The sequence below is a fragment of the Zootermopsis nevadensis genome, unplaced genomic scaffold (genome assembly GCF_977971745.1).
Source record: "Zootermopsis nevadensis isolate Lab colony 2312 unplaced genomic scaffold, Znev_1.0 Znev_ptg000088c, whole genome shotgun sequence".
NCBI classification, from domain to species: Eukaryota; Metazoa; Arthropoda; class Insecta; order Blattodea; family Termopsidae; genus Zootermopsis; species Zootermopsis nevadensis.
The window spans coordinates 107,164-129,254 of NW_028259219.1; the positions used below are offsets into that span (position 1 = coordinate 107,164).

The 22,091-nt window shown below is 38.5% G+C and overlaps 3 protein-coding genes and 1 pseudogene across 3 annotated transcripts in view; 1 reads left to right on the top strand and 3 right to left on the bottom strand.

Moving 5' to 3' along the window:
* LOC147870864 (uncharacterized) overlaps positions 1 to 2,328 on the top strand; it is a 46,199-nt gene extending 43,871 nt beyond the window's left edge. Inside the window, exon 15 of the mRNA XM_087341785.1 lies at positions 2,042 to 2,328. The gene's annotated coding sequence lies outside the window, so the exon portion shown is untranslated. The remainder of the gene's footprint in view (positions 1 to 2,041) is intronic.
* A 12,755-nt stretch (positions 2,329 to 15,083) lies between these two features.
* LOC147870865 (SCAN domain-containing protein 3 pseudogene) lies at positions 15,084 to 16,793 on the bottom strand (annotated as a pseudogene).
* A 1,847-nt stretch (positions 16,794 to 18,640) lies between these two features.
* Positions 18,641 to 19,198, bottom strand: LOC147870866 (uncharacterized). The gene has a single exon (XM_087341790.1). The coding sequence runs from the start codon at positions 19,196 to 19,198 to the stop codon at positions 18,641 to 18,643; it is 558 nt and encodes a 185-aa protein (XP_087197916.1).
* Positions 19,199 to 20,501: 1,303 nt separating this feature from the next.
* Positions 20,502 to 21,881, bottom strand: LOC147870867 (uncharacterized). The gene has a single exon (XM_087341791.1). It carries the CDS (start codon positions 21,879 to 21,881, stop codon positions 20,502 to 20,504), a length of 1,380 nt encoding a protein of 459 aa, XP_087197917.1.
* Between the last annotated feature and the right edge of the window lie 210 nt (positions 21,882 to 22,091).

The window sequence follows — 22,091 nt, forward strand, 5'->3', positions numbered from 1 at the left end:
CTGTCACAACTGCGCATCGTTGTTTGTGAAGAGAAGTAAACATGAGACATAAAAAGATTGTAAACAAAAAAACAGAATCGCTATCAATGCCCTTATCTATCACGCGTCGAAGTGTCTGACATTCTACGATTAATTATGGAATTATCGAGAATTTAGAATTACACTCGATCGGAGTTTTCTAAAAATTAAAATGGAGATAACAGTTCTAACCTAATGAGGCAACAAATCTGTGGAATTGTTCCTTTGCTATCAGACAGAACAGTCTGCGTAATTTCTACCCATCCCTCTCATCAATCGATTCCAAGTTTTGTCTCTGTTAATGCAACATAGGAAGAAAACTTTACATTTCACTTTTATTCGGAGGCTAGCCGGGACCTTCGCGATTCTAGGGAGGAAGCTCTGTCCCCATCTTCAGGGTTCTGATCTGACTGGATCCTCGGAAGTCGCCTGTGTAACTGCGTGCACTGGTCCCGAGCAGGCAGTTACACAGGCAACTTCCGAGGATCCAGTCACGTCAGAACCCTGAAGATTGGGACAGAGTTTGTTCCCGAAACGTCGGATTACTACCATAACCGGTTAACACAGCTGTTTGTCCGAGAAGATTTATTGAATTTGTTCCCGAAACGTCGTTTACTGTAACGCAGCTGACTGCCTGAGATTTTATTGAATTTGCTCCCGAAACGTCGCTTTACTACGGTAACCAGCTAACGCGGCTGATTGCCCGAGAATATTTTGATTTACTTTTTGAACCTTCGATAAATTGTTAATCCAAAAGTCCTGCTTGAATCCGATAATTACGCTCTTTGGAGAACGGTGGCGCCATCGAATGCCCCGTGAATGACATCCAGGGAATAATAAAAATAGATAGACCCTGTTACCTTTTTCCAGTCCAGCAAAATAACAAAGTGAGATTACACAAAATTATCATACGACCGATTGTATCCTATTGATGTGACCTTGGACCATGGTAAGGAATTCAGAAGACATGTTGGATGTCCTTGAAAGGAAAATACTAAGACAAATTTATGGTCCAAAGCTGGTAGATGGAGAATTGGGTATAATTATGAAATTTGTGAACTGTACAAGGACCTAAAAATTTTCCCTGTTTATTAAGCTCAAGAGATTGCGGTGGGCTGGCCATGTGGTTAGGATGGAGGATAATCGCGTATCCAAAAAGGTGACTCAAGAGACAATACATGCATATGGAAAGCGAAGAATAGGTAAACCCAGAAAGAGGTGGGGAGATGCTGTGAGGGAGAATGCCAATAAATTTCTAGGAATAAGGAAAAATAAGAAATGAATGGAGGCAAAGATTGAAGAGGCCACAGTTCAACTTTGAGAGGTTAAGGCTGGACAAGTTTTCTAAATTTTACTTGTTATTTCATCATAACCTGATCAGCTTTTTGATTTGAGGGACTGTACAAGTAGCCCTCGATTACGCCGGAGATGCGTTCCTGGACGAATCAGCTTAAATTGAAACTCTTTAATAATGTAAATCAATGGGTAGTCAATTACATGTGTTCCCAGCACCCAAACATCGACGAGTAATATAATGGAAATACATTTAAATCTATGAAATAATGTAAATAAAATAAAGGGAATTTAAAAAATATATTTTATGCACTTACAATTCGTTGGTCCCCGCGATTGACTGTGATCCTTTCTTGTGATTGATGTGTACAGTCATCTCTGCTGTTATGCGATGTAAGACACCGACCTATAGAAAACTGCGTAGCAAAAATAACCCTGCGACCTCCGCAGAGATTAAGTTAGTCCTTTGAAAGTTTAAAGCACCAGGAATGAAATTGCATGAGAGCAAACTCGCATATGCAAAATTTTGCATTTCACAAACGGCTTTTACCGATTCATCGATCTCATTGGAGCAAATTCGCGTTAACGAAACATACGTAATTGCAGAGATGACTGCTTTTATAATTTTTATTCAAAACCAGCGATGTAAGAATTACGATTTAGTATAAGAATTAGTACGAGAAACATTGTAAAAGGTTATAAGCAATTTTTTCCACTTTTTGACTTGCAGGTTTCAAAATTGGCGTTATTCTGAATCGGCGCAAATCGAGGGCTACCTGTACACTAACTTAAATAAAACACAAAACGTTGCTAGAAACCGTTTGTAATGGTTAAGGAAGTCTTACCCCGCTGGATTCATCTTCAACCCTTGGGTGAGCTGCTTCATCATTACGATTTTCAGTCGCTGTAGCCTTCACCGCCATGTTTTCTTGTTAAAGCTCTCCAAATTCTAAGCAAGGACCAGCTGTTTTGATTTACCTATGGTCACAGAGAATAATAAAAATCCATACATAAACACATCCATATTTTATTACATTCCATAGATCCCATATAGTTGCCAATTTTTAACAAGAATTTGAATGTGCAGAAAAGTCTGAAAAATCCGTAATTTGAAATTTAATGGTAATCCTTTCAGGTGTTCTGAATTCCTTGCAAAAAGACATTATGACAAAGCATTTTTACAACTTCAGTGGTTGGTCATGTTTAAAGGCAATTTTACAATAAAGTAAACTTGTGTATGGCCTCTTCCTAAATTAGCCTACATATTATTTTATTTTTCAGGCCTATTTACATTTGAAATTATAATCTTTTAGATCTGTGTCATAAGTATTAACTTGTTTTTGCCAATGATGATGACCACTTTGAGATCAAAACGCGTTTGGCATTAGTGTCCTTCAAACTGCAAACAGTTTTATATTCCAATACACTACACGGTGTGCAAGGTCTTAAGATTATTGGTGTTTCACCTTTCAACCACATGACATGGCTGGCAACCTAAGAAGAATTTTAGTTGCAACAAAAGCTCCAGGTCATACTGGCACTTACTTGTTAGGCTCCAGCTGCTATTACTACTTCTGCACTCACCATTAAAGGCCCAGGCTGCAATTGTTCCAGTCCTGAAAACAAAAATGTACAAAGTCCTGTGAAGACTAGTGGACTGGATTCCTGACATCACGTTCACCCTAAGCAACTTGTGTGGTAACCACTTTCATCTCCTAATTATGGTTACACATTTTAGTTAATGTGTGTTTACATTGCCTTTTCAGAAATACAATGATGTGAAAAGTGAGCGAAGGAAAATTTAACTAGGAAGTGGCTGTGCGTTAATTGAGCCCATTATCTCGGACTAACTTAAATCTCACATACAGAATGCACATGCGATATGTCCTATTGCTGATCTAATGCACTTAAAAAGTGATATGAAGTTTCTTAAGAACACACAACAACATGTGGGCCTTCAGCACATTATCTTGAGGCAAACACAGGAGACACAATTTGCTACTCAGCAGACTATGCAGGATCAAGCCTTTAGTAATGAATTCCTAGATTGATAGAAAGCAATTATATCCAAAATATCCTGTTTCCTGAATGCATACATACTCAAACAAATCAGCAGATTCTTGGGCAATGAGCTTTTTATTAAAATAGAGCATATTTCTAACTCAGCCCTCTCTTATGAAAATGGTAATATGCGTTCGACTTTCCATGTCCAAGTCACACCCATTTGAATACGGTACCAAATGTAATCATGACGCCACAGATGGGTGATGTAATAATGGCAGAACCAATCAGCATTGATATTTCGTTTTCCAGATGGCGCATATTACAATTCTCAGAATGAAGGTACACCAGAAATGAATCCTAACCTGCTCAACAGAAGTTAATCAGACGCATTCACCCCCCCCCCCCAACCCTTTTGCACAACATTTCGCAAACTCATCCCAACCTCAAACAGCAAAAAAAAACATCAACTTACGTTGCAGCGTCTTAAAGGATAACCGAATGATAAAAGCGAAACCATAACGTTCACCTCAGTTTCCTTACTGCAATGAATATTCTGATTTAATACCTGGGTCCAAGACGCACAAAGCGAAGCAAAGCATGACCACACAACTACTCCATTATCTCAGACTATATGGTAGACCGACGTAAGGGCGGAGTCCTGCGGAAGCGCAAGACATCGTCTCTTGCTAGCGAGTCACTCTCACTCTCTCTCTCTCTAAACGTGTGCGGTAACCCAGCAGATGGCAGGATTTGCAGCAAATGTTGCAACATTTCTGGCAACGTTGTTCCAAGGAGTATCACAATGAACTTCACAACGAGTAAAATGGAAATTTGAAAATCGTAACATCAAGGTGGGGCTATTGCGAGAGGACGGGCTGCCACCCAAGGTCAAAGCAGTGCATCTAGGAAGAGACGGCAACACAAGATTGGCGACAGTTAAAGTTGCAAGGGTGACATAAATAAACTGTGTCCACTTGCACATGACTAGTGAAATGGGCTTTAAACAAATTAAGTGTGAATAAGTATATGTTTTAGTGACCGATGAATACGAATATCGTTCAACTTACACATCATTTTTTGTTTTGTTTACAATTGAACAATTTGGATTTACAAGTTATGTAATTTGTAGTAAATGTTGACATCCGTCAATGTAGGCGGAATGTTCGGTGTTCATGTTGGCAGCTATGTAACCGTAGCTATTGTACGATGTTTAATGTTGGTACGACTGTAACCTTAGCTTCTTGTCCTGTTCCGCGTTGTTCTTCGTCGAGGCAAGGTTGGTGGAAGTTTTATACGAGTTTGAAGTGTGTTTTAATAAAGAAATAGTTCACTGTAGTGGGACATACGCCCACTCAAGGAACAACAGTGTTACATTTAACTGATGTAAGAGACCATTGGAATAATAAAAATTTGTGTACATTTGTTATTGTCAAGTATTGATGAATTATGGAATGTGAATATGTAGAGAACGCCGAAAGTGCTGGAAAAGCTGAGGCGCACACTTGTAACTTAATATTCCTTTTATGCATAAAAGCGTCTTGTTACAATAATTAATTATCTTGCTGTATCTGGTTTCCAGTGCGGTGGAGCTGTTGTCCTATGAGGGAGGAAGCAGCTTTGAGTATTCAGAAAGGTAAGTTTTTATTTGTAGGTTTTTGCAATAAAATTAATATTTCGGGTAGTATTTCACCAAGTTCAACAGAATAGAGAGGTCATTTACGACATAATGAAGTAAAACACAGTGTTATATATAACTGATATACGGGGCCATTAAAATAATGTAACTCCTTCATGTTAAAATAATTATCTTGCTATATCTGTTTTCCTTTCCAGTTTGGTGTAGCAGTTATCCTGTGTGCTTGCCTGTATGGGAGGAAGCTGCTTTGAGTATGCAGAATGGTGAGTTTTTATATGCAAACTTTTACAATTATATAATATCTTAGGAACTATTTCACCAAATTCAATGAAATAAAAATACAATTGGTCATAATGAAGTATATGAGTTATATATAACTGATATAAAAGGCCATTAAAATAATAATTTACGTACACAAATTCCTGTCAATTATTGATGAATTTGTGAGTCATCAGTGTGGGTTCAGATGTAACAGATCAACGATTGATCAGATCTTTTGCATTTGTCAGCTGTTAGAGAAAAGATGAGACAGTACATCAATTAATTAAAAGTTTCTAAAAAGCCTACCACTCTGTTAAAAGAAAAGTGTTACACAATATTCTCATTGAATTTGGTAAACCAAAGAATCTAGTGAGTCTAATAAAAATGTGCTTAAATGAAACCTGTAGCAAAATTCGAGTACTTAAATATTTATCTGAGACATTCCACATCAAGAACGGTCTGAAACAAGGAGATGCTTTGTCTCCCTTGCTGTTTAACTTTGCGCTAGAATATACGCCATCAGGAAAGTCCAAGATACGTAAGGAGGGTTTGAAATTGAATGGGACACATCAGCTATTGGCATATGCTGATGATCTTAATTTATTGGGGAACGATATGAATACAATAAAGAGGAATGCAGAAGTTTTACTAAAGGGTAGTAGACAGGTGGGGCTAGAAGTAAATTCAGAAAACTAAGTACATGTTAGTATCCTGTCAGCAGACAAGCCTGCAGAATCATATTAGGGTGGCTAATAAGTCCTTTGAAATGGTTACAAACTTCAAATATCTGGGAACAACAATAACAAATGAAAATGACACTCATGAGGAAGTTAGGAGGAGATTAAATTCAGGAAATATGTGTTACTTCTCAATTCAAAATAGGGATTAGCTGTATCGATTGGGTCCAACAGATTAGGTTTTACCTGAGGATGGAGATAGGCTTATATTGATTTTATTTAGTATTGGAGGATGGTTAATATCCAGAGAACAGTTTACTTCATAAAAATATTTTGTGTTCCCATCAGATTTCTAAGAAGCTGTAGATTAAAATATACAAAAACAATAATTTTGCCTGTTTTGTACGGGTGCAAAATATGGTTTCTCACTCTGAGGGAGGAACATGGATTGTAGGTGTCTGAGAACAGGGTGTTGAGGATATTTGGGCCTAGATGAGAAGACGATGGGGTATAGAGAAAACTTTATAATGGTGAGCTTTAAAATTTGTTCTCCCCCAGTATTGTCAGGGTGATTAAGTCAAGAGGAATGAGATGGGTGGGGCATGTAGCGCACATGGATGGGACAAGAGATGTGCACCGGGTATTGGTTGGTAAGCCTGTTGGGAAGAAACTGTTAGGGAGACCTAGGTGTAGATGGGAGGATAATGTCAGGCGACTGGATTTAGTTGGCCTAGGGCAGGGTTCTTCCCGTGAGTCGCAAGCGAATCAGTTTCAGTGCCGCTAGTAACAGGGAGCTGCGAGTGTTTCTCGTCGCTGATATATGTTATTACATTAATTGTTCTTACCTTAAATCACAAAAGATGTTCAAAGTGACTTCCTTGTGCTTGTAGGCAACTTCACATCTCGTTAACTTGTTTCGAAATACTCGACAAAGCCCTTCTGGGATATTGCCGAAATGAATTGTCGTTTCCTGTTCTTCTTTTTATCCAAAACTGATCCCGTACTACGTACACTCTAGAGCAGCGGTCACCAAACGTACAAAATCTTTGCGTCCTTCATCAGGGCGAGGCAGCAAGTACCTCTGGGACGTTGGGAAACTTTTGCCATGCTACACGTGGAAACAACGCAAAGGCAGCGGAAACCATGTAGCCCGATGTGCACTCCATCACATTTATAACAATTCGTAGTGATGATGTTACTTTTATATCAAATCACAGGATGACCGAGACACTGAAAAAATGACCACCAAATTACGTATCAGCTTTTGGTCCTGCCTTCGAACTCCGGCTCAAGCAGCCATTTGCCACGTTCTTTCCTTATACATTTTTCAAATTTCTGTTTTTGTCTGCAACTTTTATTGTTCCTTGCTCGTTCGTTGTTGACTTTTCTTCTCTCTCTAGCAATATCGTAGCCGAGTGATTGGCACGTGTTCGGGAGTTCCTGTGCTCAAGTCACAGCCGGAAGACAGTCTGTCTCGACAGAGGTTTGAAGGTTGTTTCTTTCGAACAATGAACAAATAGTCTTATCAGCCCCACTCGACGTGCATGTCGGACCTAACACGACATTGCTTCAAAACAAATCGCTCTCGCCGCTATAGTTGTACAGAACGACACAGTAATTGTTTTAAATTACAAATTTCAGATTGCGACCGGCACCCTGGCGCCATACTTCCGGCTTCGGTCTTTCACAAAGTGTCCCGTACCAAATTATTGTTTGCTCGAACCCAGAATCGCGCTGTCACAAGATACTAGAAAAATAAAAAAGTTTTTCAGACAAGAATTAGGTGGAATATATGTAGTCAGCACTTAGATTACTCTGACACTGTCATTTCAGTACATTTCAGGTTAAAAACCTAACTAATTGGATTTGAACTCTGAAATTGTATTACTTCAACCGTGCTCAATATATGAAGGGATGACAAGGTCCATCTAGATCATCGTCCCAAATATCAGAGAGGAAGTACCCTAAGGGATGCTGTATTAATTACTATGATATCCTGAATATAATTTATTCTAACCGTTTCACCGTCTCGAACCGGTTTGCTGAGGGGTCGCTTAACGGGGTGTAGTTATGCAGACTTAAAATATATTTTATTATAAAGAATGCAAATCATGCGTTCAAACTTCTGTCGCTCCATCGTCTCCTTCATTAAACCAATGGTCCCCAAAGTAGGGTGTGCGAGATGCTCGTGGGGGTCGCGAGATAATTTCAATTAATTTTGTTTTGTATTCTTGTATTGAATTTTATTTGTGATTGTATGATGTGATGCTAGATATAAATGCATACCGTGTAAATTATTTTTTAATATAATAAAATTACACTTAAATATTTGTTTGTTCCGGGGGTGCGTGCTACGTTTTTTTACTAAGTAGGGTGCACGACCAAAAAAGTTTGGAGACCCTTGTATTAAACCACTTCTGACTCAATAGACCCCACTTTTAGGCTGTACACCTGCGTTCACACAAAACTCAACAGCTGTGTCAATCTCGAAACACGTGCAATATCTCGACCATCTTAAAGGCAACTCCACAAGACTAAAACAGAAAACAATATCATGACTTGCCCACGTGGCCTTCCGTCGAAAGAATAACTAAGTACAAAAACACTTAGAAAGAAATTAGCAATTGGGATTTGTGAAACGCCTTGATCTTGCAAGTCATAAGTCGCAAACATCACCAACAATAGAATCCAGAAATCAGAAACTACCACATGTCAAACTAATACAAGCCGTAAAATAAAGTGAAATTAATGTTTTTTCAATAACATTATGCATTAAGCGTTTTAGTGACGAAAGAGTTTATTGTGAATGCAGTGAAGAAATTCAGTTTAAATTTTAGGATTTATATTGGTTTTCTTAAGACTGCAAAAACGTCCTTTAGAATCCGTTCACTGTTTCCTTGCCATTACATTAACAAAAGGAATTAAACGCATTTTAATTTAGAGTAACACTTGGTAACAATAATTTTTAAAAATATCCCCGGTTGTGTCTGGAGAGACTTTGGAAAATCACAAAAGCTGAGGCAGGACTGTCATTCTCCGAGCCAGGTTCTGAAACTGGGAAAGTTTCTGGACCAAAGAGGCTGCAGGGATTCCATGGTTCGGACGTTTTCAAATATTATTATCATTCTTATTTATCAAATAAATAAGGATGAGATGGGCGGGACACCTAGCACGGATGGGAAAGATGAGATTACTCGCATGAAAAAAACATTTTTTACAATACTAAGACGTTGACGGTAGGGTAATATTAAAATGGAACTGAAATTTGAAGTGAAGGAGTGGCATGGAATGTAACTTGCTCAGAACGGGCACGAATAGTAAGCTTTTGTGACTACGGCAATGAACTTAAGGATTTCATATAAAAATCTACTGTTTCCCTTAATGGGTTTGGCAGTCTTTATTGGTATGACAATGACATTGAACTAAACTGGTTCTGTCCACCAGCCTCTTGGAAGTCGTTTCTGGTGCTGTGCATGGGGAGGGTTTCTTATCAGGTGGACTAGAGGGCTGCTGTTGGTGGGAAGTGTGATACGGCAAGAGTTTTACGCTACTACACAGACTGAAAACATTAAGCAGTTAAGAGTAGCGTGTAGTTAGTGCACTTGTAATGTGTTCTGATAATCTAGATTAAATCACTGTGAGGTATTCTTAAAGCTGTTCCCATTAGAACACATGAAAGCCTGTTGTCTGTTGTTCGTTCAGTGGTTGTGGAACGAATGCTTTTAGGATCGGTCGTTACTCACCGCGAAACCTTGCGCATGCGCGTATATCGAATTCCTAGCAGGGATTTTCTCCTGATCTGTGGACTGAAAACATCAAGCCGTTACAAGTAGCGTGTAGTGAGTGCACCTCTAATGTGTTCTGATAATATTCTAGATTAAATCGCTGTGCCTCTGTGAGGTAATCTTAAAGCTATTCCCATTAGAACAAATGAAAGCCTGTTTGTTGTTCATTCAGTGGTTGTGGAACGAATGTTTTTAGAATGGCTAGTAGCAACTCGTCACTTCCCCCCCCCCCCCCAAATTACATTTCAAAATTGTTTGCTTTGGTCATTTCAGCAATGTGGAAGAAGCTTACTGCCTTGCGTTACTAAGGATAGGTTGCAGTTCGTTGATCTTCCCTGGCGTGGCGTGGCTTGGCGTTACTTCATAGACCCAGGTATTAAATCAGAATATTCATTGCAGTAAGGAAACTGAGGTGAACGTTATGGTTTCGCTTTTATCATTCGGTTATCCTTTCAGACGCTGCAACGTAAGTTGATGTTTTTTTTTGCTGTTTGAGGTTGGGATGAGTTTGCGAAATGTTGTGCAAAAGGGTTGGGGGGGGGGGGGGTGAATGCGTCTGATTAACTTCTGTTGAGTAGGCTAGGATTCATTTCTGGTGTACCTTCATTCTGAGAATTGTAATATGCGCCATCTGGAAAACGAAATATCAATGCTGATTGGTTCTGCCATTATTACATCACCCATCTGTGGCGTCATGATTACATTTGGTACCATATTCAAATGGGTGTGACTTGGACATGGAAAGTCGAACGCATATTACCATTTTCATAAGAGAGGGCTGAGTTAGACATATGCTCTATTTTAATAAAAAGCTCATTGCCCAAGAATCTGCTGATTTGTTTGAGTATGTTTGCATTCAGGAAACAGGATATTTAGGATATAATTGCTTTTTATCAATCTAGGAATTCATTACTAGAGGCTTGATCCTGCATAGTCTGCTGAGTAGCAAATTGTGTCTCCTGTGTTTGCCTCAAGATAATGTGCTGAAGGCCCACATGTTGTTGTGTGTTCTTAAGAAACTTCATATCACTTTTTAAGTGCATCAGATCAGCAATAGGACATATCGCATGTGCATTCTGTATGTGAGATTTAAGTTAGTCCAAGATAATGGGCTCAATTAACGCACAGCCACTTCCTAGTTAAATTTTCCTTCGCTCACTTTTCACATCATTGTATTTCTGAAAGGCACTGTAAACACACATTAACTAAAATGTGTAACCATAATTAGGAGATGAAAGCGGTTACCACAGAAGTTGCTTAGGGTGAACGTGATGTCAGGAATCCAGTCAACTAGTCTTCACAGGACTTTGTACATTTTTGTTTTCAGGACTGGAACAATTGCAGCCTGGGCCCTTAATGGTGAGTGCAGAAGTAGTAATAGCAGCTGGAGTCTAACAAGTAAGTGCCAGTTTGACCTGGAGCTTTTGTTGCAACTAAAATTCTTCTTAGGTTGCCAGCCATGTCGTGTGGTTGAAAGGTGAAACACCAATAATCTTAAGACCTTGCACACCGTGTAGTGTATTGGAATATAAAACTGTTTGCAGTTTGAAGGACACTAATGCCGAAGGAGTTTTGATCTCAAGTGGTCATTATCGTTGGCAAAAACAAGTTAATACTTATGACACAGATCTAAAAGATTATGGTTTTTAACTGAGCATAAAACGCAAGTTCTTTACTAAATCGTATTTATGTAACACCTCACTGGACGTTGATTGCTCAGGAGTTGGTGCATTATATTGAGCACTTGGCTATTTTGTCCGCTGGTCTGCTTGCCGTTGTTGGTCTACGATGAGCCGTGGTTGCGTCGCCTGCGTCTGTGAACTCCAATGGTGCGTGGGTGTTACCGTTAGTTTTAAAAATGTATAGGATGTATATTAACTCTGAAATCAGGGTGGCCCACTATTGCATAAGAAATTTCGTACCTCGCCTACGGTAGTATTCCTTCATTCTGCAGAAAAGAGACGGAATCTTCCTCACTGTTAAGTGAATTCCAAACTTTTAACTTGGTACCGAGCAGCAATAAATAACTGAACAAACTAACAGATAACAACAACTGAGTATACGGGTATACTGATACGCATGCACAGTTTTCCGTCCAATCCAAGTCCAGATATTCGACTCTCCTGTAATTTACTTTTTTCTGTTTATTGCTAGGTCAAATAACACAATGATATTTTGGTTTTTACTAGTTTTGTATTTATGGGATTTTTCTAAAATTTCAGAGGATTTTACCTTTTGAGGCTTTGATCTCGTCCTCAGTGCTAAAGTGCTCAGCACCTTGAGGATGAATATGTTCCTTAGAAAATTGATTCTCTCGTCTTTCAACCACCTGGCACGGCTGGTAGCCTGAGAGAAATTCATTATATAAGTGAGATGCAGTGTTTGAATGTCAGTTTTATCATGCAGTGCGGAATAATAACTTTATTCTAATAGTGTAAGATAATGGAAAGAGATTGATTTGTATCCCAAATCATTTTCTTTCATGCGCACATGCTTTCACTATTTTACCATTACTGTTTTACTGTCTTTGCCTTGATGTCTCCTGTTTAGAGCCATTTACGTAGTGGAATCATGAATTCATGTCCCACGATTTAGTTCTGGTCTTCAGCACCAGATACCACAGGTGCCATAACTTGAATAAAAGTCGCCCGGCTTCTTATGTCATGCCACGCCTCACTTGAGTGAGTGAATGGAATTGAATTGTCTGTGGAACAGGTGCATAATGAAAGTTTAAAAGAAGGAAGAATCAGAAATAAATTTGTGAATGTAGACAATATTAGGCTGAATACATTTCACTGCAGTTATTTCTACAAAATTTTGATTTGATTTTTTTTTTGACAAAATAAAATGCTAGAAATGATTTATTGTTCTCAGAATTGGTGAGTTTCAAAACGGTCTCTTTCTGCGCTGAGCAATTTTAAGTCTACTGCCTTTTAAGTTTTATCATGAAAGTTATTAAATTCATCTTTTAATTACGTCGACTGGACGTGCTTAGGTTTGCGGTCATTGAAATGTGCCTTCACCGACAAGGCAGTTCTTCAGACCACATTTGTCTGACTGCGGCCAGAGAGATAGGATAATGTATCGGATGCTGAGGTGTGTACGATGCAACCTGAAAGGGCTGTTCTCATGGCGTAACTTTAGAAGTTCATATTTATCTGAAATATATAAAATCGTGCATACAAACAGAACAGTTTACACTTTGAAAAGCATTTAGTGCCAAACGTGTTTTGACCTCATGAGGTGATCATCAGTGCCAAAAACATGAATTCTTTAGTCTGTCTATTAAAATCATACAATTCACAAGACGATTGTATGTTATAAAGCGCTCGGCATAAAAAGTTGCACTTTTTGAAACCATGCTTCATGTAATACCACACTGAATGATTAAGCTTTATGTAAATTTAGTTAGCTTAATGTCCGCTGGCCTAAGTTGTGGTTTCCGTTGTTAGTCTACGGTGAGCCGTGGTTGCGTTGTCTGTGAACTTCAATATTGCGTGGGTATTATTGTCACCACGGCTTGCTTACGAAGCACCTCGTTCATGCTCGTAAGGTTCTTTTACATGTCGTAAATCTGCGAAATGGGACTGCTGGCTTTCATCGATTGTCTGTTATTGATCAGATTTGAAGCAGGAAAGTAACGAGCATTTTCATAATTTTGTTGATTCGTGAATCAGTATATGAATATTGAAAAATGCTCAAACTTATATTCTGCCTCTCTCTCTCTCTCTCTCTCTCTCTCTCTTTTTCCATTTGGATTTATTATTTAAACTGATCTCTGTACTCAAGTGTAGGAAAATTTCTGTTGCTGAAGCAAAACCACTTAACCCCAGTGTACCAACTGAGAGGATGAAGGAATAACATTCATGCAGCAACAAGAAAGTAGTTTTTCACGAATAGTTTAGATTTTTCTAGAGTTGATGATTTTTGTCATCTTCTTTATCCCCCCACCCCCACCGAATAGTCTGTATATACTGAGGATGATGTTATTAAATATGTACAAGAGTCCTATTACATTGAACGTATCAGAAATACGGTGTATTACGGTGTTCTGTAATTTTGATGAGAATATTACTAAAATGGTGAACAGAAATTGATTTAATCAGAGATAATGAAGTGGTTTTATTTGTTAAGTAGCATTCTATGTCTCTGTTTTGTAGTTACTTGTTGAAGTTCTTGGAGTATGTCATAGAGGGGCGTGCCCTTCTGGTTTGCCATCTTCATTCTGCTGACTTTTCTCAGTAGGGGAACTTGGGTTGCATTTGTTTCAGTAATCTCTGCTTTATACGCAGATCTTGTGTCGTCTAACGTCTCTTACACAAATTCAGTAATTTGGATTTTATTCTGGGTTATAATATGAGACCATGGAATTGTGTTTCATAAGCTATTAATTAATTTAGGAATTATCTATATTTACCTCATTTGATAGATTAGTAGTTAATGTCAGCCACGTCCCTTTGTATTCTCCTTTGATTTGTGGACGTAGAGTATGAAAGTCGTGTTGGTTTTTGTGGTTGTGATGCCATGTGGCCTCTTAGATAGGCACCAGTGCTTCAGAAGAACATGCCTCCATCTTCAGGGCTGAAGTGAGGATTTTGCAGAAGATGGAAATGTTTCTCGAAAACGTTGGTCTCTACGTATGAGTCCACGTGGTGTATCAACCAGAATGCCATGGACTTGGTCGCTGTTGTAACCATAAGTGGTCGGATGTTTAGTTGGGAGAATGGTGGAGATTTTTGTTGTTCAGGGTCACATTTTCTCGGTCCTAAGGACGTGTAACGGCCGAATCGAATATGGCGGCGGAAATATATAGCTCGCAAGTTATGTCAATATTACCACACAATACAATTACAATTCATGGAATTCACCTGCTCTATGATATGTATCCATCTACTGAATAAAATGTGCGTTCTAATAGGTAGGACGTCAGCTCGTTCTTGAAAGTCCTAATTTTCTCCACTTTCCTCATTTGAATTGGTAATTTATTGTATAGTTTTATTCCTATATTCACCGCACCTTTCTTGAGAACATTCGTTCTACAGAACTGGATACGGAGGTCCAACTTTTGGCTTGTGTTGTGGTTATGGATTTGAGTGTTTTGTTCTAATTCATAAATAGGGTCCAGTGGCTAACACAGCAATGAATCTTCGGGTAATTTCTTGACCAGCTGAGTGTCAGCTTCTCAAGTATTAAAGGTCACAGAGTCAGTTTAAAATATCATTCCTGTAGTGAGATTTCATGATAACATGATGGAGGCAGTAAGTGCCACCTAAACCTCGGTCAATTTGTTTCCCAGTCTGCTAGGGACCGGCATGGGTGTTGAGGGTCAAAGGTCTAATATGATGTATGGGATTATAGAAAAATAAATTTTTATTGAAAAAGGTATGTATCATGAAATTCAGTCAACTTCTAATGTGGCAGATGAGCCTGCTTCTTTACTAGATTCTCAATCCGTGGCTGAATTGAAGACAATGCCAAGCGCAATGGAACATGAATGTCCATATTATTTCTGTACTTAGTCTTAATGACACACTTGGTCGAAAATCCAGTCTCACAAAGTTATGTTGAGGGAAACGGAAGCAGAGTTTTAAGTGCAATTTCAGCTAGTTCGGGATATTCGCCTTTCAATTTTATCCAAAAGGAGGCAAGTGATAATGCATTTTTGAAAATATTGTTAAGCCCTTGATCAGCAGCTATCTGCAACAACTTGTCTTCCAAAGTGACCGGCAAGTCATCCTTCAGTGTAGTCAATGGATTATGGATCTATCCAGTTCCTTTCCGTGGATCTTCTTCAACAGGAAAGTGGATCTCAAAACGGTGTGCCAGGTTTGTCAGGTGTTCACTAACAACATTTTGTACAGACGAAACATTAAGCTCCTCAGCTGCATCGGCAATAGTTGTAGATAAGTTATAGAACATATCAAAGCAATTCTTTGAGACACGAGTCTTCCATGCTTTTAGCTTTCTCTTTTGTCCATCGATCTTATCCGCCGTAGTCAAACATGAATTCATTCTTCCTTGCATGGAAATGTTCAGTTCATTCAAAATTCCGAAGATATCAGCCAAATAGGCCAGCTTTGCTATCCAATCAACATTTTGAAGTAATTGTGACCAATTTGGCTTTTTTGCTTGGCAAAACTGCAAGCTCATTTCGGAGGTCAAATACTCTCGACAAAACTTTACCGCGTGACAACCAACGCACTTCGGAATGTAAAAGGAGATGTTTATGGCTAGCTCCCATTTCATCACATAATACAGCGAATAATCTTGAATTCCAAGCATTCCCTTTTATAAAATTCACAATATTAACTATGTCTGTAAGGACGCTGTTTAGTTCTGTTGATATGTTTTTGTCGCCAAACTTTCTCTATGTAGAAAACATTGCGTAGACTTACATTCGGGGGCTACTTCCTTAATTTTGGCAACAACAACTGAATGCTTGCCTGTCATTTCCGCAGCACCATTGCTACATACTCCAACGCAAAACTTTCAATTCAACCCACATTTGCCAACTATGTAGTCGTTAAGAGCTTTGGATATTTCATAACTGGTTGTATGTGTTGGTAGAGATTCCGCAAACAAAAACTCTTCCTTCAAATCGGCTTCATATTGATAGCGTACATATACCAAGAGATCATTAGTAATATCTTGATTTCTTCGAGTAATTGTGTCATTTGTTGGTGATATCTGAGCCACTTTCTTAGCAGCCGCGTCGCCAAACATTTCAAAGCAGACATCTCTGAGACAACCATTCACCAGTGTCTCGGCAATTGTAAACGGCTTCTTAGCTGTTCGAAGTGCAACCTTATAAGATGCTCGCAAAGCAGAAGTACTTATTATGTGACACATCAAAAATCTGTTTCTGACGACTTTTCAAATCAAAGCACTTCCTTTCAAATCGCCACAGATAACACACTGCGGTTTTGGTACTGCACCATCAGCCATGGCTACAAATCCGAACTCAATGTATGAAGCATCGTAATTTCGAGTAAAACTAGTGCGTATTCTTTTCATTGTAGCAGGTGGTTCAATGTTGATTACTTCGCTAGCAAATGATTGTGAAGAATCAGAATTTTCGTCGTCATTCATATTACGTTTCTTCTTAATGAACTTATCCATTGTTCCTTGCTTTGCCATCTAAACAAAAAATCCATGATACATTAATTAGTAAAATTTACTAAAACATGTATTCAAAGTTTCATATAGTTAGGGGCAATTTAATTAATGAGATTCTACTCTACACGTGTCCACAGACCGACAGACTGACATGACGGACGCCGATAACCCACCATATCACAAATGTTTTATTAAATAAATAAAGATGCGCTTAAAGTGGATCGTACATAACCTGGGAATTCTAAGATCTAAATTTTATAAATGCAATAATTATTTTTTTTCTACAAATTTAAGCGTTTAAAATTATGTATTCTTTAAAATGCTATATGTTTTAAAAATGTTGGAACCAATTTTCCTATTTGTTATATATTCTTAAGCTCCATTTATGCAGTGTTTTCAAGCTACCAATTATTCGATTAAATGGAGAGTTTAGTGTATTAATACTGCAAACTAATAAATGATTAACAAAAATCACAGGAAAGAAGAAGATAATTTCCACTAAAATGAAGTTATTATCAGTAGTAACCTGTCAAAAATTACTGTAAATTTGCAAACTCGCTATAAACTTCGAAACAGCAACAGTTGTCACAGAATACCAAAATAACTCGATTTTCTGTGACAATTGCTATGAAGTTACTTCGTAGCAACATGATCACAACTTTCATAGATACTTTTTAAAGAATTTGGCTGATTATATGTAATATGTTTATATGTTACTACGATGAAATATCACTAAAATCTCACCTCACCACTCTTTACTCATTCAGGAATTAGTAGAAAATGCATTTCTGCAGATTAAGAATGTCCGCGAAAAATTTTAAATGCGTCAAGACATGCCCACTTTGAGAAGCGCTGTAATTGACTACACGCCCAGTAACACAGAAACACTTTCAATACTACATTCTCATGCATATCTCCTCACACCACTGTTTATTCGTAAAATCCGGTTTTGTAATTTAAGGACACTTTAACTTTTTTAAACCATACCTCAGATGAGCGTGGCTGTATGCAAAGTAAGTGCTCCTTATGATGTGTGGACTCGTTACATTTTTGAATGATTTGATACTAAGTTTGGAACTGAGAAACTTTAAATGTACTTAGGATTTCATAAAAATTATATTGTGATCAGACGGATTAAAATAAATAATCGATATAATATTCACAATATGACGCAATTACACTATCTTAGCATTTCATGTTTAAACTGAGATGCAATGATAGGAATTTTATTTCTGAATTATAATATAAATCCCTGTTGTCAAGTTTGACTTGAGGTTTCACTGGATCTCATTTTTGCCTATTACAAAACGACATTGCTATTGTCTTGTCAATATTTATTATATGACTGTTACGTAAAACCATGAGGGCAAATTGTTCATAATAACCCTATTTATTTTCTGTTCAAGGATGTGGCCATTCTCTGCTGTTACTAAAATATTTGTGTCATCTGCAAATAAAATTATCTTTGATTCTTGGATATTTATTGACCGGTCGTTCATGTATAATTAAAATATTGTCGTCCCGAGAATTGAACCCTGTGGCACACCGTGATTCATTTCTGTTGAAGCTGAAACATGTCCTTCATTTGCATAGTTACTACCTTTATAGTTTATTTAAAAAACTTGTTTCCGGTGTGCTAATTAAGATACGCAATGCCTCTAACGACATATACGTATAATTTTGCTAATAAAATTTTGTGCATTAGCGAAGCAACCCGCCTCCGATTATTATTATCATTATTATTATAGATTGTTCTGTCTGACGACAGGTCCATTGTTAAAACGTGCGTTTTGGGATTCCTCTTGCATGGGCCACCCCCCCGGAAAATCACGATTTACGAAGATAAAGTGTTAGTTATTTCCTGTTACTCCTGGTGGAGCAGTGAAGACCTTCCATCTAGTTCTGTTGACAGCCAAGCGTTTCACTTCACTCCAAGTTTTACCAGCTTCCATAGCCTCTTCTTCCACCGTTCTCTTCCATGTCTTCCTCGGACGGCCCGGTCTCCGTGTTCCCTGCGGATTCCAGTCCAGTGCTGTCTTTTCAACTGGTCCAGGTTGCTTGCGCAATGTGTGGCCAATCCACCTCCACTTTCTTTCCTTAATTTGCTCGTCAATCGGTGGTTGATTTGTTATCTCCCACAGGACATCATTTGATATTATATCCGGCCACCTCACATTTATAATTTGCCGCAAACACCGGTTGGTGAAGACTTGTAACCGATTAACAATAGCTTTTGTAACCTTCCATGTTTCACAGCTATAGAGGAGAACTGACTTCACATTGCTATTGAACAGTCTAAGCTTGGTTCGTCTCGAGATGTTCTTGTTTCGCCAGACGGGATAAAGTTGAACGAAGGCTCCATTTGCCTTCTTTACATCCTCTTCTGCCCCTCCATCTTTCCCGACCATACGGCCTAGATATACAAAGGAGTCCACTTGTTCCACTTATTCTCCAAGCGCTGTTAGTTTTGTCTCATTTTCAGATGGAATTCTCATCTCCTTTGCCTTTTGGATGTTGATCTTTAACCCTGCAATCTCTGCTTCCTTTTGCAATCTTGCTAGCTTTGTGTCCATATCCTGAAATCTTTGCGAGAGCAGACAGATATCATCCGCAAAATCGAGGTCTTCGAGCCTATCTTGTATTCCCCATTGAATACCTCTTCTGCCACCTTCAACAACTTTCTTCATTACTCTATCCAAAACCAGCAAGAATAAGGTACATATATTCATTTTCACAGTCTATACACAAACTTATTTAAAATGATGTTGTTAAAATATTATAACATTTATAGTATAAAATATATTATGTTATATTTATGGCGCTCTTTTATCGTAGTACGACATTACATTATTCAGCGCTTCTATTTTTGAACGACATGTTTCGATGTTTTATGACATCATCTTCAGGTTTATATCAATCTATATTATTTTAAAACTATTATACATTTTGATGCATTGCATTTATTGATCTTTTGGTATGTTTGTAGAATTTTCCGTCTTCATAATGATCTGGTGTCTGTATTCAGACGTTCATTATCTGTGGAATTAATTTCCAAGTATTATTATGCAAATGAGTATGGAATTGACATAGGGAATAAATACAAAAAGAATAAGGTAGGTGACAAGATACGTCCCTGCCTCACCCCAGCATTTGTTTGGATAGGTTCAGTGAGTTTTCCATTGTGCAAGACTCTGCATTCATATGCTTCATACATCTCTTCCATGATATTGGTAATCTTTGATGGTATTCTATGTTCTTCCACAGTATTCCACATCACTCTCCTGTTGGCCGAATCAAACGCTTTCTCAAAATCGATAAACGTAAGGTAGAGAGTACTCCTCCATTCTGCACTCTGCTCTAGTATTATGCGGAGTGTGTTGATAAGATCGACACAACTTCGATGTTTTCTGAACCCTGCTTGCTCTTTCCTTAATTTTTCTTCCACGGATTCTTTAATTCGGTTTAGGATTATTCTTGAGAGCACTTTACTCGGTACTGACATGAGAGTGATGCCCCGCCAATTATTACAATTGGTAATATCCCCTTTCTTTGGTAACTTGACAATCAGGCCTCCAGACATCCAGTCCTTTGGTAGTTTCTCTTCTGTCCATATCTTCTCAAGCAGTGGGTGAAGTAGATTCACAGTGGTGTCGATGTCTACTTTAAGCACCTCAGGTGTAATATTATCCATTCCTGGAGCCTTTTCATTATTTATCTGTTTGAGGCTACTTTGATTTCAGCCTTTGTTGGTACATTTATACCGATTCTACAATCAGTTTCTACCACATTTTCTCGCGTCACCCCTCCGTCCTGTCGATCTCTGTTTAGGACTTCAGAGAAATATTCCTTCCATCTCTTGAGATGATCTTCTTCTGTTGTCAATAGTTGACCATCCTTACTTCTCACAGGTCTATTCTTGCTGAAGCCTTTCCTAGCTAACATCTTGGTTATACTACAGAGTTCTTTGGCATCTCCCCTTGCTGCAGCCGTCTCAGCTCTCTGGGCCTGTTCATCCACCCACATTCTCTTATCAGTTCTCACACTTCTCTTTACTAGGCGGTCAGTAATTGTGTATTCAGTTTGGATCCGGGCTTTTTGTTGCCGTGTTTTGCTCATATTTAGTTGTGCTTTGAGCTCCTTTCTATCACCTATTAACTTCCATGTATTTTCAGACATCCAATCTTTCTTAAAATAATTTTTGAAGCCCAAGACATGTTCACTCACACTGCAATAGATATCCTTAACCTGAGTCCTTGTACTTTCAATATCGGTTTCCTCTACTTCTTGTAATGCTTCATAGCGGTTTTTTAGCTCTAAGTGAAATTCTTCTTTTTTTGCTGATGTCCTAAGTTGTTTCACATCATATCGTTGGTTCCGTTGTTCAAACCTTCTACCTGTAGCCATGATTTTTAATCGGAAGTCTGCAACAACAAGATGGTGGTCACTGCTGATATCAGCTCCGCGTTTATTCCTCACATCCATCAATGATCTTCTAAATTTTTTACTCAGTGCTATTTGATCAATTTGGTTTTCTGTTTTGTGATCCGGAGATACCCAAGTGATCTTATGGCAATTCTTATGAGGGAATATTGTACCTCCAATCACCAAATCATGGCTGGCACAAAAGTTTGCAAACATTTCTCCATTTTGATTCATTTCCCCAATGCCATGAACTCCCATTACCTGCTCCATGCCTTCATTTCTGTCCCCAACTTTTGCATTCAGATCTCCCATAACAATCAAAACATCCTTTTTGCAGGTTTTCCTGACAGTGTCATTTAGGGATTGATAGAACTCTTCTTTTAGTTCAACGTCTGAAGTTTCTGTAGGAGCATAGCACTGGATGATTGTGACATTTCGGATGTTTGTCTTAAAGCGTGCCGTCATTAACCTGTCTGATAAGGGTTGCCATTCCATAAGGCTTCTTTTTGCTCCTTTTGTCAACAAGAGACCAACTCCGTTCCTATGTTCTGCATCTTCTGCAGTAGGTCCTGAGTACAAGAATGTCAGCCCATCTTGTGTTTGCATTTCTCCAAAGTCTGGCCATCTCACTTCACTAACCCCAAGGATATCCAATCTGTATTTCAGCATCTCCTTTGTAACCTGCTTTAATCTGCTGGTTTCTCTCAAAGTTCTCACGTTCCAAAAACCTATTTTCGTGGTCCTTTTCATTCCAAAAGTCGTCAACACTGAATCTATCCGGCTGTCTTTTTTTGCTGTTTCCGTAACAAGAAATTTTACAGGTCGGGTTGTTAGCCCTACGCCAACCCCCAGCCATCCTGGAGGACCGATGTTTTCTGT

Bases quoted from the DNA above. Each gene is read 5' to 3' on its own strand.
- LOC147870866 (XM_087341790.1), bottom strand. From the start codon at position 19,198: ATGGTCGGGAAAGATGGAGGGGCAGAAGAGGATGTAAAGAAGGCAAAT.
- LOC147870867 (XM_087341791.1), bottom strand. From the start codon at position 21,881: ATGCTGAAATACAGATTGGATATCCTTGGGGTTAGTGAAGTGAGATGG.